Source organism: Moschus berezovskii, chromosome 12 (assembly GCF_049115385.1).
Source record: "Moschus berezovskii isolate FMDL1 chromosome 12, NW_MosBer_1.0, whole genome shotgun sequence".
NCBI classification, from domain to species: Eukaryota; Metazoa; Chordata; class Mammalia; order Artiodactyla; family Moschidae; genus Moschus; species Moschus berezovskii.
In genome coordinates, this window is record NC_142471.1 from 73,144,252 (window position 1) to 73,161,543 (window position 17,292).

At 40.8% G+C, this 17,292-nt stretch overlaps 1 protein-coding gene across 1 annotated transcript in view; it reads right to left on the reverse strand.

Annotated features, from left to right (window-relative positions):
* SORCS1 (sortilin related VPS10 domain containing receptor 1) overlaps positions 1–17,292 on the reverse strand; it is a 158,848-nt gene that overhangs the window by 77,428 nt on the left and 64,128 nt on the right. The window contains exon 13 of the mRNA XM_055424696.2: positions 2,967–3,138. Within this exon, the coding sequence (XP_055280671.2) occupies positions 2,967–3,138 (172 nt within the window). The remainder of the gene's footprint in view (positions 1–2,966; positions 3,139–17,292) is intronic.

Below are 17,292 nucleotides of genomic sequence, written 5' to 3' on the forward strand. Positions count from 1 at the left end.
CACCTACTGATGACTGCTGTGGGATTAAATTTTATATCTTGTCCCATATTCATAAACATATTAATCATATCTCAGGAAATATGCTCTTTTCTCTGTTGTTGTTTTCCTATTCTTAGTCCTGATTCTTGATAAATCTATAGTTAATTAAATACCATAAATTTTACATTTTAAAAATAAAAAAAGTAGTAAAACTGCTGGTATACATTATTTTCCTCTAAAGAGGATTTGTTACAGTTTCTGACAGACATTTAAAATGGGGGAAAATCATTCTAATAATGATTCAGTTCAGTTCAGTCGCTCAGTCGTGTCCGACCCTTTGCGACCCCGTGAATCACAGCACGCCTGAAATAATTTCAGGTGGGATTTCAGGGTGTAGAGAGTTTGGTCTAATTCCGTTCTGTCCTTACTCCTAGCATAGAGCAGTCTATAGGACCTGCTGCTGCTGCTAAGTCACTCCAGTTGTGTCCGACTCTGTGTGACCCCATAGACGCAAGCCCACCAGGCTTCTCCGTCCCTGGGATTCTCCAGGCAAGAACACTGGAGTGGGTTGCCATTTCCTTCTCCAGTGTGTGGAAGTGAAAAGTGAAAGTGAAAAGTGAAAGTGAAGTCGCTCAGTCGTGTCCGACCCTTAGCGACCCCACGGACTGCAACCCAAAATCCATGGGATTTTCTAGGCAAGAGTACTGGAGTGGCTTGCCATTGCCTTCTCCGCTATAGGACCTAGTCTTGTATCATTCACCAAGGCTTTCCCCTTGATAGTCTCTAAACTCAATTTTTTTCTATCTCCTCAAAATGTAATACTTCTAAAAACTATGTCTGACTTCACATCCTAAGTGATTACTTGCTGTTTTATCTGCATCCCTCAGATATTGTCAAATAACTCAAGGAAACAAAAGTGAAAGTGAAAAGTGTTAGTGGCTCAGTTGTGTCCAACTCTTTGCGACCACATGGACTATAGTCTGCCAGGCTACTCTGTCCATGGAATTCTCCAGGCAAGAATACTGGAGTGGGTTGCCATGCCCTCCTCCAGGGGATCTTCCCGACCCGGGGATCGAACCTGGGTCTCCCACATTGCAGGCAGATTCTGTACCAATTAAGCCAGCATGGAATCCCCCAAGGAAACAAAGAACACAGAATACTATATAACTTCTCTATGCTTCTCTCCTCTCTGGGATTTGACATCATTAGTCCCAGCTGACTTGGTAACTCTGAAGTCCAATCTTTATCTTCCCAACCTCGAGTCTACCAACAGATGTTTAGCCAACACTTTTGGTCTGACCTTCTACTGGGAATCTGAAATCTGACCTCTTAAACAGTGTGATAGATGAACTGGCAAAGTTCTTGAGGGGAAATACAACATAACTCATTACAATGAGTTTCCTATCTCTCAAGGAAAGAACTGAAATTTCTTAAGTCCTCTTCCTCCTTCTCTGTGTGTGTTTCTCTCTTTCCCACTCTCTCTAACTCTTGCTATAAATAATACATATTTATTTGGTTTGCAGCAAGCTAGTCTGTCATAGCCTCAGGCAGAAGCTCCCCTAAGATTTATTTCTGTAAAATGCAAGTAATTCCAACTAGCCTAAATTGGCCCATCTCTTTCTAGTTCCAACTGAAGAACATTGGGGCACCTTAGTGTTTAGAAAAGTGGGTATGGTTAAAAGGCAGTTACTAAGGAGACAGAAGAATAATAGGTTAGAGCAGTGCTTGTCTAAGTGGTCCTTGAACTGAAAGCAACAACATCATTGGAACCAGGAATTCCAACTCATTAGATCACAGCTTTTTCTATGGAAATTAAAATACTAAGTATTTTGAGCAAACCTGACAATGTAATCCTAACTACATCTTTTCCCCTTCAAGTCACCCTCTAGAGCCTCTTGGACTGGTCTGGGCCTCTTGATGTTGCCCTTGTTTCTTTCTTTTTTCTAGAAGCATAATGTATAACCTATGGCCCTGTTAGAAAAGGATATTCCTGGGTCTTACCTCAACCTCTTGTATGAGAATCTTTGAAGATGCAGCCCAGAAAACTGCTTTAACATGCTCACCAGGTAATTTTTATGTATATTAGAGATGGAGAGTCACTGAACTATCAGAAGAGAAGGGGAGAAGACAATGCTGTATATCTTTATTCTGATGTCATTGTGAACTTTTCAGATTCCTTTGCATTCACATGGCTGAAAGTGGTGCTGGCCATATTTTAGGTACATAGAGAAAATGGTTGAAGGTAGGACAGCCTGGTTTAGTAATTAAGATCATTTAATGAAAGTGTTTATCCTTTAGAGGCCATCTTCCTCATTTACAAGATGACAAACATGCCATAAACATTCTAAAATATGTAATATAAATGTCATCTTGTTCTACCATCTAATTACTCAGAAACTTCAGATAACTATAGTTTGGCTAACAATAATCGATGTTTATAACAATATTCCTGAGGCACTATTAATATTAAAACAATAAACCTCTCAGATGTCAAGGAAATTATATTCAATTAGTCTAGATTGGTCTTGATGCTATATATATGACTGGTTAATGTTGTCTTTAGAAAGAAAAGCCATGACCTCAGAGTAAAGGAGGAAGACAACATTAGCAGCTTTTAGGTTAGTTCAGTATGTGTATGTGTTAAGCTGTTCTAGGAATACTATTAATGTATTCTGAGAAAACATTTTGCTAAAAGTGCCAATAATAGAAGATTAAATCCAGACAGAATCCCTAAGCAGTTACAGGTTCAGTAAGGATGAAGAACAACTTGCAGTGAAATAGAAGTAACTGAAGAACTGTGTCAGAGAAGGCAAACTTATAACAACAAATACCAAGGAACTAAAAGGAGAATGCCAATTTTAAATAACATTTAAAATAAAAAATATATCTATGTAAACAAAGACAAAAAGACATGTAAGCCAAATCATGATTTCTTAGGAAAAGTCATTGGCTCTAGAAGGTAGAGGGGAGACAGTACCCGGTCCTACCTCTTCCAGCTGCACCATGAGAGTAACGTTGTGCCCTTGTTCTGCCGTCAGCCTTCCATCAGCAGTGACGATTCGGAGCCCCCGCGGGGCCTTCCCTGGGCACTTCTGTGGCTTGGCTGTGTACTGTTCTCTCACTCCATCAGTGCAGTTATTGGAAACCACCTTTCTATACCTAAATGGGAAAAAAGCTCAAATTGTAATTCAGCTCTTGATAATTTGGATCACTCCCAACTTTTCAAACCTTCTGCCTAGCCCTGAGGGCTAGCAATAACTACCTTTCATGGCGTCAGGAAGATTACAGTTTGTTTATAGTAAGCACCCAACAGAGAGGCAAATCATCATAGGAACATATTGAATCATTATTAACATTTTAATTTATGCTTTTATTCACTTAGTCGATAGATATACGATTTCACTTTGGAGTTGTGGGAAATGCATAGCAGGAGAAGACATGGTCTTTCCTTACCCTCAACAGGTTTATAATCCAGGTGAAAAGATGTGTGCTTAGTTGCTCAGTCATGTCCAACTCTTTGCAACCCCATGGGCTGTACCCACCAGGCTCCTCTGGTCATGGGGGTTCTCCAGGCAAGAATACTGGAGTGGGTTGCCATGCCCTCCTCCTGGGGATCTTCCCAACCCAGGGATTGAACCCAAGTCTCCTGCATTGCAGGTGGATTCTTTATCATCTATACATGGATAATCCAGAAAATACTTCAAAGGCTATATAACTAAAGGTCAGAATAAGTACTATATATATTGTAATATATACATGTATATATTGCAAAGGAAGGTACAGTTCAAAGAAAGAATAGATTATTATGCCTTATATGTCTCAACATTAGATACTGTACAAGTTGTTGCACTCATGGTACAGTACAGAAAGGTGGCTAAACTTGAGAGTTTCTACTCAATATTTCATGGGATATAAGGCCTAAACTATTGAAATTTCACATTAAGGAAACTTTAGACTATAGATTGAGTAAATCCTCCCTCTATTTTGCTTTTTTCTTGTTTTAGCCTTAATAGGAAAGAAAAAAAAAAGAATTATGCTACCCATTTGTCCTATACAATTTATCAGATTTATAGTAAATTAGAATCTGTGGGCTTTCTTTAAGACTTTTGAAGTCCAATGTTCTGTATTCATCATCTCTTTTTTGTGTGGAGTCCACAGCAGCCCCTTTATGTATTCATATATTTGTTTTCTCCAGTCTACCTGAGAAAGGTACTGGTAGATCTCAAAATGGAAGCAATCAAAAGTCCAGGGTCTTTCCATTCTTCTAGACCATAAGTTGACAAACTTTTCACATAAAGTGCCAGAGAATAAATGTTTTAGCTTTGCAGGTTATATAGCTTTAGTCACAAGTACTCAACTCTCGGGTTGTAACATTAAAGTGGACATAGAGGATGCATAAAAGAACAAATGAATCTGAGTTCTAATAAAACTTTATTTACAAAATCTGGCAGTGTGCAGGCTATTGCTTACCAACTACTTCAAATCTAGCCAAAGTCCTTTCTCTGTCCTTAAGTTTTAAGACTGACTACCTAAAAGCACGATTGAGAAAATAGAATTAAATACCATCTGAGAAAGCACTTTGAACACTATAGATGACTATAAGGCCACGTATTAATATTAAACTCACCTCATAGGGTAACTATAAGGATGAAATGGATTAATGTACACAGAACGCTTAAAACCACCCTGACAATTAGCAAGTGATTAGGAAATGTTATCAGTTATTTTTACTTAACATTATTATCTATCCTTCCTGTTCACAACTTTCACAAATTCCCATTTCCTTAAGATAAATCACAAATCCTCTAACTTGGGCCTGAAGCCCTCCATAAACTAACTTTGTTCTACTTTTCTGGACTCTTTCTCCCCAACCAGCTCATTCTGCTTTAGCCAAACTTCTCGTTTCAATTCTTTTGAAAGTACTTCTTTTTTTTTTTTTTGTTCTTTCTGCTCCCATGTCTACCTTTTTGCCTAATCAGCTGCCTAAAATTTATCCACACTTTAAATGGCAGCTTATTCCTCTCTTTTCCTGATTGTGAAAGTAAAATCATAAGAAGTTCAAATTTAGAGAGTACTAATATGTTCGGGGCTTTCCTGATGGTCAGATAGAAAAGAATCTGCCTGTAATGTAGGAGACCCGGGTTCATTCCCTGGGTTGGGAAGATCCCCTGGATAAGGGAATGGCTACCCACTCCAGTATTCTTGCCTGGAGAATCCCATGGACAGAGGAACCTGGTGGGCTACAGTCCAAGGATTGCAAAGAGTTGGACATGACTGAGTGACTAACCCTTTCACTAATTTGTTCTAGACACTGTGCTAAGTTCTTAACATGATTTGCTTTCAAACTATCCCTAATAAAGAAGATATCATTACTCCCAATAAATAGATGAAGAAATTAAGATTCATAGAACTTAACTAGTTTTCTCAAAATCACACAGCCAGCACCTAGACAATTTGGATCTAGGATACATGTATTTCGGAGAAGGCAATGGCAAGCCACTCCAGTACTCTTGCCTAGAAAATCCCATGGATGGAGGAGCCTCGTAGGCTGCAGTCTGTGGGGTCGCTAAGGGTCAGACGTGACTGACTGACCTCACTTTCACTTTTCACTTTCACACATTGGAGAAGGAAATGGCAACCCACTCCAGTGTTCTTGCCTGGAGAATCCCAGAGACGGGGGAGCCTGTTGGGCTTCTGTCTATGGGGTCACACAGAGTCGGACACAACTGAAGTGACTTAGCAGCAGCAGCATACATGTATTTGCTAACACTGTACTGCACTACCTCTTTAAATTAGGTGAGATATGTGTCATCTCTTAGAGGAATCCTTATGATTTACTTGATAGGAATCAGTAATGCCTTGTATGATTTTCTTCCTTCGTGTGACTGTGAACTTTAAGCTCCTCATTGAGGTCATACTTGTGCCCCAGACATGCAAGGCTGATAATCCACACTGGGAAGACTGTATAGAGTTTAAATGTTGAAATATCCATCTAGAAACTGGCTATCATCACTGGCCCCAAACCCTGCAGGCACCACACTCACCAACCCAGCTATGTTAACCCCTATCCTTGGAGTCCTTGCTTTTCCTGGCAATCCGGAAGTGAATGGGTTAACACCTAACACACCAGGGAGCTTCCTGTATCCTGCTTCTGTACTGAGATCCCTACTCATTCTGACTGTCCACTGCTATGTCTGAACATCTTCAAATCATCCTATCTGATATTAAACATTTTGAAAAGTCCATGTAGGTGCTTATGACTATATGCTGATCTAAAAGAAAATAAGGGCAGCTGGGGGAAAAAAAGATGCAGAGACTGGAGAATGGTGACATTCTGGTGCCAGCAATAGTAGCAGAGAAGTGACCAGCAATGTCATACAGTAATTATGGCATCCCAGTAAGTTAAACCGCATCACAAACTCCCTACGTGTTTCAGAAGCCTGGCACAATGCACATTAAAGGTAGGTTATAACTTTAATCGCTTAGCGTCCAAGCACACCTGTGACTCTATCTTGGCGAGCAGCTCTGGAGGCATGGGCTCACTATCACCTCTGGCATCATCAGCTAGAGAACATTCCTTTTGTGTGTCACTGTTCTGACCAATCACCACCCTGGGCTTTCCTGAAGCCTGTAGCAACAGGAATTCTGCTTAAATACAAAGCATGAATCCATTCCTCTGGGATTCTGACACAGAGAAGACCGTTGGTAATTTTTTCAATGCTCATTAAAAACCATTCTGAGACCATTTTATTTCCTGGATGAAAATGGCTTCACATTAGCCCTACCAGACGGGTCTCTGAAATTTACAAGAAAATTGAGCAGAAATACAGAGTTCATTTACTCAAGTAAGCACACACCTGCTTTGTGCATTACAGAATGGTTCTATTTTCATCCCAGCAGCTGTCCCTGGGTCTGAGTTACATAAATGAATAATACATTTTATATGTTATTAAATGGGGCTGCTTACCTCCGCAATAACAAGGCAACTTATGATTATGTTGGACCTAAGCTCTGAATATTACTGGGATGCATTTAGTTGGTAAAACATTCTTCAATCTGCCAAGAAGAGAAGTGCTTTGCAATGGCAAGGGAGTCTTTGCACAATTACTGAAAGGAAAACATTCCACAAATACGCCTTTAATATTACCGACTGCCATCGGTAGATGGTGTCTTATTACTTCAACAACCCCAATTTCAGCTATTCTCTTCCTTCTTTTCTTGATACTCCTCTGTCACCTTTTCTTTTTTACCCCTACCCTCTTTGATTTTGCTTCTGTGCTCCTGTCAGTCTTTAAAAAGATGAAGGTCGTAGTTTTTCTTTGTGAGAGTAAAATTGGAAAAAGCATCAAAAGTCTTCATATCCTGTGATTTGGCTGTTTAGCAGTTTTTTTTTTTTTAAACTTACAATTTTGGTATAGATGTTTACAGTACAAATGTTTGCTATAGATGTTTGTGACTATTCCATGTATGTTAAGGTGACAATATAGCCTGGCTTAGTTAGTCACAACCCTCTCTGTGATGTTAAGACTCTGCCCACAGAAATCAGTTTCAATGAGAATTCTGGGCATCAGTGTGTTTTTGTTTTTAATTTCCCCTGGTGATTCTAGTGTGTAGCCAGGATTAAAGATCACTGCCCTGGTGGTTAAAACTAGTGTTCTGGAACCAAACTGCCTGAATTTAAATGCAGGCTATTACACATTATATAAACCTGGGCAATTTACCCAGACTTTAATGTTTGGGTCCTCTGCCTATAAAATAGGTATAATTACAGAAACTGCTCCTAAAGTTCTTGGGAGGATTAAATGAGATAATGCATTCAAAAGGACATAGAAAAAATATGCCACATTGCAATCCCTTTATAAATATTAAATATCATAAGGTAGTAAAAAGAATAGCATTTAAAGTTTTAAATACTAATTCCCTAGTGGCTCATATGGTAAAGGGTCTGCCTGCAAAGTGGGAGACCCAGATTCGATCACTGGGTTGGGAAGTTTCCCTGGAGAAGGAAATGGCAATCCACTCCAGTATTCTTGCCTGGAGAATCCCATGGATGGAGGAGTTTGGCAGACTACAGTCCATACGGTTGCAAAGAGTTGGACACAACTGAGTGACTTCACTTACTTGCTTACTTAAAGTTTTAAATATCAGCTTGCTATTATAGCTGGTAAAGATTCCACCTGCCATGCAGGAGACTCTGGTTTGATTCCTGGGTTGAAAAGATTCCCTGGCGGAGGGCATGGCAATCCACTCTAGTATTCTTGCCTGAAGAATCCCATGGACAGAGAAGTCTGGCAGGCTATATAGTCCATGGGGATGCAAAGAGTCGGACAGGACTGAGCAACTAAGTACAGCATTATACAACTTCCCTGAAAGCAGAAGCCATGCTCTTACTGCCAAGATTATCTTCAGATCAAACTGGATCACATCAATTCCTTCCTTAATATTGTTCAAACTGCCCATGGTTTAGTCATAAAGAGTAAGGTTTGGGTTTAAAAGACAGGTTCACGATCTGTGGTTGATGCATTTAAGCTTTAGCTCTTTTCACTGCCTGCATGCCTCCCAAGCTCAGGCCAGGCTAAAGGCTACTTGCCTTCTTTTCTCTGTGTTGTTCATCCTCCCCGGGACGATCTTTACTCTGTCAAGCCTCTGTTCATTTGTTAACAATCAGTGCAGACATTATGTTTTCTTATTAACATTATCTCTTCTCTTTTTTCACAGTGGTTATTACATGTTACGACCAAGAAAGAGGTGGAACTCTAGGTTTTCTTATAGCCAAGGTAGGACTTACTGTCACTAGGCTCTGGTGTCCTTCATTTGTGAGCACAATGAAAAGAATATATTTGTTCAGTTTCTTGGATTGTACTATGTGTCCTTGTTTTCAAGGAAAAACTTTCTTCTTACAATAACACGTGACTTGAAATGAGAAATGGGGCAAGCTCTGGAGGCAGAGAAGGGAGCTGGTTCTGGGTACAGTGCATGGTTAACACTTCAAGTAAGTCTTTCTAGACTCAGTATGCTCATATTTCAGCAATAATAATATGTAGCAGTCATACCCTCAACATTCAGAAATAACAGGGTTCCCTGACTGTCTAAGCAGGCTCTCCAAGTTTCTCTCAAGGAAATAGCTCTCAGAACTTTCCCCTTAAACAGAGTAAGCAGACCTTGGCTTAGGGGAGTATCACTGGGCAGAAGACTAGGTGAGGGGGAGAAAACTTTTCTTCCACTAAGTAGGATGGAAGCACAAGTCATTTAACCTGAACAATAAATAGAATGTGATATCATTCTGAATGCCAATGTGATGAAGTGGGACATATGGCTGAGTTAAACTAAACGACAGCATCAAACATCAGGAGGATGGCTCATGGAATCCACTACAGTCAACTAGTTACATAAAAAATTCATAAAAGAAAAATTTCCCTACTTTTAAACATCTGCAGTCCAAGGAATGCTAATAATGGTCACTTCAGATAGATTATGGACATGTCAGAACCTGAAGGGGTCACAGATCAACACAATCCCTCTGTTTTCAACATAAGGAAGAAAAAGAGGAGAGTTTAGAGGGCTTCCTAGGGTCACACAGTGGGCAAGCAGTGGCCAGGGGCTCTGGACTGGGTTTGGAGCTCTCTTGCCATGATGCCATACCACCTGGATAAGGATTGCTATTCCCAATACCACTGGGCAAGGACAGTGGTGGGAGAAACCTGATCTCCATCCACCTTCTTCATTTCCAACCCTAATGCCATCCTGCAAACATGTGGAGACATGTATCTAAGAAATATGTTCTGAAGAATCAATTCTGTAGCAGCTGACAAGTCTAGAGCATCTGCTGAGAAACTGAATGGGTGCTTTCCAAAAAAAAAAATAGCTACATGGGCCCCTGCAGTTTTGGGTCTGCAAACACTGCAAGTGATTTCCTTTCTGTGGACTTGAAACACATGGGCCACTTTTAGGACCAATTATTCTCTGTGATGTACACTGACATATGTTGCTGAATAAATCAGACTGAACATCAAGAACCCTACCAGGATCAGAAATGAGATCACTTGGGAAAAGAACACAGCCCCCAAGGCCCTGGAAATAGAAACCCCAGAGTACTGGCAGGATAGCCAGGGTCTAGGTGTTTTCATAGCTCATGTAGAGAAGATTATGTTTATAGAAGGTATTTTTAAAACATTCTAAATGTATGTGAGAGTATAGAGAAAACTGTTTTGCTATAATTTATGTGTGTATATATATATATATATATTCCTGGACCCACTAAATATTCTTATGTAGATACTGAATTAATGCTATTTTAAAATCTTTTTTAAAAAACAGAATAGGAAAGACAAGAGATCTCTTCAAGAAAATTAGAGATACCAAGGGAACATTTCATGCAAAGATGGGCTTGATAAAAGACAGAAAAGGTATGGACCTAACAGAAGCAGAAGATATTAAGAAGAGGTGGCAAGAATACACAGAAGAACTACAAAAAAGATCTTCACGACCAGATAATCACGATAGTGTGATCACTGACCTAGAGCCAGACATTTTGGAATGTGAAGTCAAATGGGCCTTAGAAAGCATCACTACGAACAATGCTAGTGGAGGTGATGGAATTCCAGTTGAGCTATTTCAAATCCTGAAAGATGATGCTGTGAAAGTGCTGCACTCAATATGTCAGTAAATTTGGAAAACTCAGCAGTGGCCACAGGACTGGAAAAAGTCAGTCTTCATTCCAATCCCAAAGAAAGGCAATGCCAAAGAATGCTCAAACTGACACACAATTGCACTCATCTCACACGCTAATAAAATCATGCTCAAAATTCTCCAAGCCAGGCTTCAGCAACACATGAACCGTGAAACTCCACATGTTCAAGCAGGTTTTAGAAAAGGCAAAGGAAGCAGAGATCAAATTGCCAACACCCACTGAATCATGGAGAAAGCAAGAGAGTTCCAGAAAAACATCTATTTCTGCTTCATTGACTATGCCAATGCCCTTTACTGTGTGGATCACAACAAACTGTGGAAAATTCTGAAAGAGATGGGAATACCAGACCACCTGACCTGCCTCTTGAGAAACCTATATGCAGGTCAGGAAGCAACTGTTAGAACTGGACATGGAACAACAGACTGGTTCCAAATAGGAAAAGGAGTACGTCAAAGCTGTATATTGTCACCCAGCTTATTTAGCTTATATGCAGAGTACATCATGAGGAACGCTGGGCTGGAAGAAGCACAAGCTGGAATTAAGATTTCCAGGAGAAATATCAATAACTTCAGATATGCAGATGACACCACCCTTATGGCAGAAAGTGAAGAGGAACTCAAAAGCCTCTTGATGAAAGTGAAAGAGGAGAGTGAAAAAGTTGGCTTGAAGCTCAACATTCAGAAAACAAAGATCATGGCATCTGGTCCCATCACCTCATGGCAAATAGATGGGGAAACAGTGGAAACAGTATCAGACTTTATTTTTTTAAGTTCAAAAATCACTGTGGATGCTGATTGCAGCCATGAAATTAAAAGACGCTTACTCCTGGGAAGGAAAGCTATGACCAATCTAAACAGCATATTAAAAAGCAGAGACATTACTTTGCCAACCAAGGTCCGTCTAGTCAAGGCTATGGTTTTTCAAGTGGTCATGTATGGATGTGAGAGTTGGACTGTGAAGAAAGCTGATCGCCGAAGAATTGATGCTTTTGAACTGTGGTCCTGGTGAAGACTCTTGAGCGTCCCTTGGACTGCAAGGAGATCCAACCAGTCCATTCTAAAGGAGATCAGTCCTGGGTGTTCATTGGAAGGACTGATGCTGAAGCTGAAGCTCCAATACTTTGGCCACCTCATCCGATGAGTTGACTCACTGGAAAAGACTCTGATGCTGGGAGGGATTGGGGGCAGGAGGAGAAGGGGACGACAGAGAATGAGATGGCTGGATGTCATCACCCACTCGATGGAGGTGAGTCTGAGTGAACTCTGGGAGTTGGTGATGGACGGGGAGGCCTGGCGTGCTGTGATTCATGGGGTCACAAAGAGTCGGACACGACTGAGCGACCGAAGTGAACTGAACTGATTAAATATTCCCATTGACATTGAGAAACTAACACTGAGGAACAATAAGAACCATCACTGTACACTTACATTATTCCCAAAGAGATTAATGGGTCCTCTAAAGAAACTTCACAGCCAAAATTTTCTACACCTACTTTTTAAGAAACACATCTAGAAATATCTCTAGCTTAGTAGTAAAAAGAAATCTGTTCCTTGATAAGATTATCTTCGCTTCTTAGAATAAACCAGCCCCATGCCAACTTTATTTTATATTTACAGAATCTTTCATGGTTGGCATGGAACAAGCAATGTTCTAGTTAATTTAGCAACTGAAATCGTATCACATTCTCTGTTCTCTGCATCTGAAACAAGGTAAACAAGATTTAACCACATACAAGTATCAGTTCAGTTCAGTCGCTCAGTCATGTCTGACTCCGTGTGACCCCATGAACAGCAGCACGCCAGGCCTCCCTGTCCATCACCGACTCTCAGAGATTACCCAAACTCATGTCCATTGAGTTGGTAATGCCATCCAACCATCTCATCCTCTGATGTCCCCTTCTCCTCCTGCCCCCAATCCCTCCCAGCATCAGGGTCTTTTCCAATGAGTCAGCTCTTCGCATCAGATAGTCAAAGTATTGGAGTTTCAGCTTCAACATCAGTCCTTCCAATGAACACCCAGGACTGATCTCCTTTAGGATGGACTTGTTGGATCTCCTTGCAGTCCAAGGGGCTCTCAAGAGTCTTTTCCAACACTACAGATCAAAAACATCAATTCTTCGGCACTCAGCTTTCTTTATAGTCCAATTCTCACATCCATACATGACCACTGGAAAAACCTTGACTAGATGGACCTTTGTTGACAAAGTAATGTCTTTGATTTCTAATATGCTGTCTAGGTTGGTCCGGAGAAGGCAATGGCACCCCACCCCAGTACTCTTGCCTGGAAAATCCCATGGACAGAGGAGACTGGTAGGCTGCAGTCCATGGGGTTGCTAAGAGTCGGACACAACTGAGCGACTTCACTTTCACTTTTCACTTTCATGCATTGGAGAAGGAAATGGCAACCCACTCCAGTGTTCTTGCCTGGAGAATCCCAGGGATGGGGGAGCCTGGTGGGCTGCTGTCTCTGGAGTCATACAGAGTCGGACATGACTGAAGTGACTTAGCAGCAGCAGCAGCAGCTAGCTTGGTTACAAATTTCCTTCCAAGGAGTAAGCATCTTTTAATTTCATGGCTGCAATCACCACCTGCAGTGATTTTGGAGCCCAGAAAAATAAAGTCAGCCACTGTTTCCACTGTTTCCCCATTTATCTGCCATGAAGTGATAGGACCGCATGCCATGATCTTAGTTTTCTGAATGTTGAGCTTTAAATCAACTTTTCACTCTCCTCTTTCACTTTCATCAAGAGGCTCTTTAGTTCTTCTTCACTTTCTGCCATAAGGGTGGTGTCATCTGCATATCTGAGGTTATTGATATATTCCCGGAAATCTTGATTCCAGCTTGTGGTTCTTCCAGCCCAGCGTTCCTCATGATGTACTCTGCATGTAAGTTAAATAAGCAGGGTGACAATATACAGCCTTGATGTACTCCTTTTCCTATTTGGAACCAGTCTGTTGTTCCATGTCCAGTTCTAACTGTTGCTTCCTGACCTGCATACAGGTTTCTCAAGAGGCAGGTCAGATGGTCTGGTATTCCCATCTCTTTCAGAATTTTCCACAGTTTATTGTGATCCACACAGTCAAAGGCTTGGCATAGTCCATAAAGCAGAAATAGATGTTTTTCTGGAACTCTCTTGCTTTTTCGATGATCCAGCAGATGTTGAGAATTTGATCTCTGGTTCCTCTGCCTTTTCTAAAATCAGATTGAACATCTGGAAGTTCACGGTTCATGTATTGCTGAAGCCTGGCTTGGAGAATTTTGAGCATGACTTCACTAGCATGTGAGATGAATGCAATTGTGCAGTAGTTGAGCATTCTTTGGCATAGCCTTTATTTAGGATTGGAATGAAAACTGACCTTTTCCAGTCCTGTGTCCATTCCTGAGTTTTCCAAATTTGCTGACATATTGAGTGCAACACTTTCACAGAATCATCTTTCAGGATTTGTTATAGCTATTGTTATTGTTCAGTTGCTAAGTTGTGTCCAACTCTTTGTGACCCCATGGACTGCAGCAAACCAGGCCTCCTTGTCCCTCACTATCTCCCAGAGTTTGCCCAAGTTCATGCCCAAGAACATAGTATAAATGTGTAGTACATAGTATGTACAGTATAACTAAATAGGTTTGGGCTTTTGTATTTGCAAACTGAGATATTTATAGTTATCAATGGAGTAACAAAGAGAAAATGAATTTGGTTTTTTTCAGCACTAAATGCCAGATGACACACAGATGAATACTGATTTCATTTTATTTAAACAAAAGGAACTCATTTATTAATCAGGTAAATGTCTTATATGCCTTGAGTGGTCTTGGAGGCAGACATGCATTTTGGAGTACAGTGCTTCTAATTCTGTGAGTTTATGAGCCTATGCAAGGTATTATTTCAGTTTTACAGGTGACAAAACAGGGCCTTATATTAAATGTATCCTAAATCTCAGGACTGTCATGACTATTATGTATCAAATGTCTGGACTATAGATACACAATAAAAGGAAATTTCCTCCCCTTTACCTTCACTCCAGAGGAGCCCTTAGATGATCACTGTTGGTGATGTTCTACAGTTTTAAAAGTGACTACTGTCACTAGGTACTGTGCTGCATGCTTCATATAAAGTATCACATTTAATCAACCCCCAAAAGCAAATAGTAAAATTTCATAGTTTAGGAAACTAAGGCTCAAGAAAGGAAGTGACTTGCTAAAGATGAAGGTAGAGATTGTTTCATTCTAAAATAACTCTGTTATTTACCAAACAACACCTCCTGCCTTAGAGTTCACTCTCTAGCCACAGTAGACTGAAGGCCTTGTACCAGCCTCCTGGCTTTCCACAGAGTGGCTTGTGGGAGGCATGAAGGAACAGGTGAAAAGTGGCAGGGACAACATGGCAGAACTGTGCTCACGTGCTGTGTCCTGGTGTGGACACTGGACCTTATATCACTAGGCTAAGAGCTAAGGACTGGTAGCTACAGCCACTGGAGGGATACTCTACACCCATTTCAGCTCTTATTCTAACTCGTTCTAAGATCTTTCCAAGAGCTAAAAGGAAACTGCACACCCATTCATTTCTACTCAGGGAAACTGATAACAATTTTGGCATCTCCTCAAAAGAGCATTTCTACTGGGCATAATAACAACTGATGCTAGGATGTTTCCATCATGGTGAGGGGAGTGAACCTGAGAACAGGGCTATCTATACAGCATAATAAGCTGACTATGAGAGCAACCATAACCATTTATAAAGGGAGGTCTTAACAAAAATAAAAGGAAAGTTTGCCTGCGTGCCTTCAAGTAAACTTGCAGAAAGCTGCTACTGGCAGATCTGCTTGTTAAGCTTTATTGACAAGGGATGACTGTTTCGCAGACCTGTTCAACCCAAGTCTGACTGCATGGCTGCAGCGTGTGCCCTGTTGTGAGGAGTGGGTGAAGCAAGTCAGGCACATGACAAGTGAAATCTATCGGAGGCAAGAACCCTCAAGCAACCCTGCCCTGTGACTCCTCGGCACTTCATCTCAGCCTGAACTTCATAACTACATATTCTGTGCTGACAACCAGAGATGCCCATGGATGGGTTAAAATGGGCACGGGAGAGACTTAGGGGCACTATGGCTCCTTAATCCTGGAGACTTGAGGCTTTGCCCAATATCTCCACCAATGCCTGGACACTAACCTGACATCACAGCTTGTCCTTGAAAAACTACCAGCCTGGCCCTTTCACCTGGCTCATCTCTTGTTCCTTTGCCTGCAGTAACCTGGCTCAGTTCAGTTCAGTTGCTCAGTTGTGTCCAACTCTTTGTGACCCCATGGACTGCAGCTCACCAGACCTCCCTGTATATCACCAAATTCCAGAGTTTACTCAAACTTATGTCCTCACACCTTCTTAATTTGGGAATCTTTCTTAACCTTCCTCCTAGTGTTCCCTTATATAATCCACTGGCATTTGTATTTTAAAGGAGGACGGAAGTTAATATAAGTGAATATCTCACGTGTGGGATTCACAGGCAGTGTGTGGGCAGGAAGCTGGTGTTTCCACTCTTATAGGGGAGATATTTGGCAATGCCTAGATACTCAGGTCTAAGAAGGAATCAGCTGACTGGATGGAATTTGCTTTATCAGCTAGCAGAAAGACCTTCAGTTGCCAAAAGAGACTCAAATTATTGTTTCAGGGTTTTAATAACAAGCATTATAGTATGAAAAAGCTAACTGTAGCATTGTTTATAGTGGCAGAAAATAGGAAATGATCAAAACGTCCATGAAAGGGATTACTACATAACTCCTGGTGCCTGAATCCTAAGGGGTAAAAAGAAATTAGATGGAAAGAAGCCTCATAAACTCTGACATCAAAAGATGTCTAAGATGAATGAAAAAGGCATATAAAAGAATAATACATCTAGTAGGAAACTGCATATAAAAACAACCAAATTAATTTTGTGTATCTTTTCACTTAATTATTCACTGACAAATGCAAAAGAAATTGTTTAGCAACATGCATATCAAACAGATCAGAGCTGTGTAGGAAAGGGGACCAGGATTGGGATGATAATCTAAATTGGCTTTTTAAACACAGAAAACATATGTATATACTTTTTGTAATTAAACATCTCTAAGTGAAAAGCTAAATGTTTGACTGCAGCACTGTAGTGGCTACCACCTTATTGAATCCGTGCTTATGAAATGCCACCAAATCAACATATAGCCAGGTGGCATCTGGGGTCAGGGGCTGGAGTGGCATTAAGACGGTCAAAAAGATTTGCAGCAACACGGACAGACCTAGAGATTTTCATACTTAGTGAAGTAAGGCAGAGGAGGAGAAATAGCATATGACATCCCTTATACGTGGACCCTAAAAAGAAATGATACAAAGGAGATTAATTACATGACAGAGAGAGTCTCACAGACTTAGAGAAGGAATTTATGGTTGCTGTGTAAAGGGGAAGGAAGGGGCAGAGGGATAGTTAGGGAATTTGGGATGAACACATTCATACTGCTATATTTAAAATGGATAACCAACAAGGACCTACTATATAGCACAGGGAACTCTGCTCAATGCTATGTGGCAGCCTGGATGGGAAGGGGTTTGGGGGAGACTGGATACACACACACACACACACACACATATATATTTGGCTAAG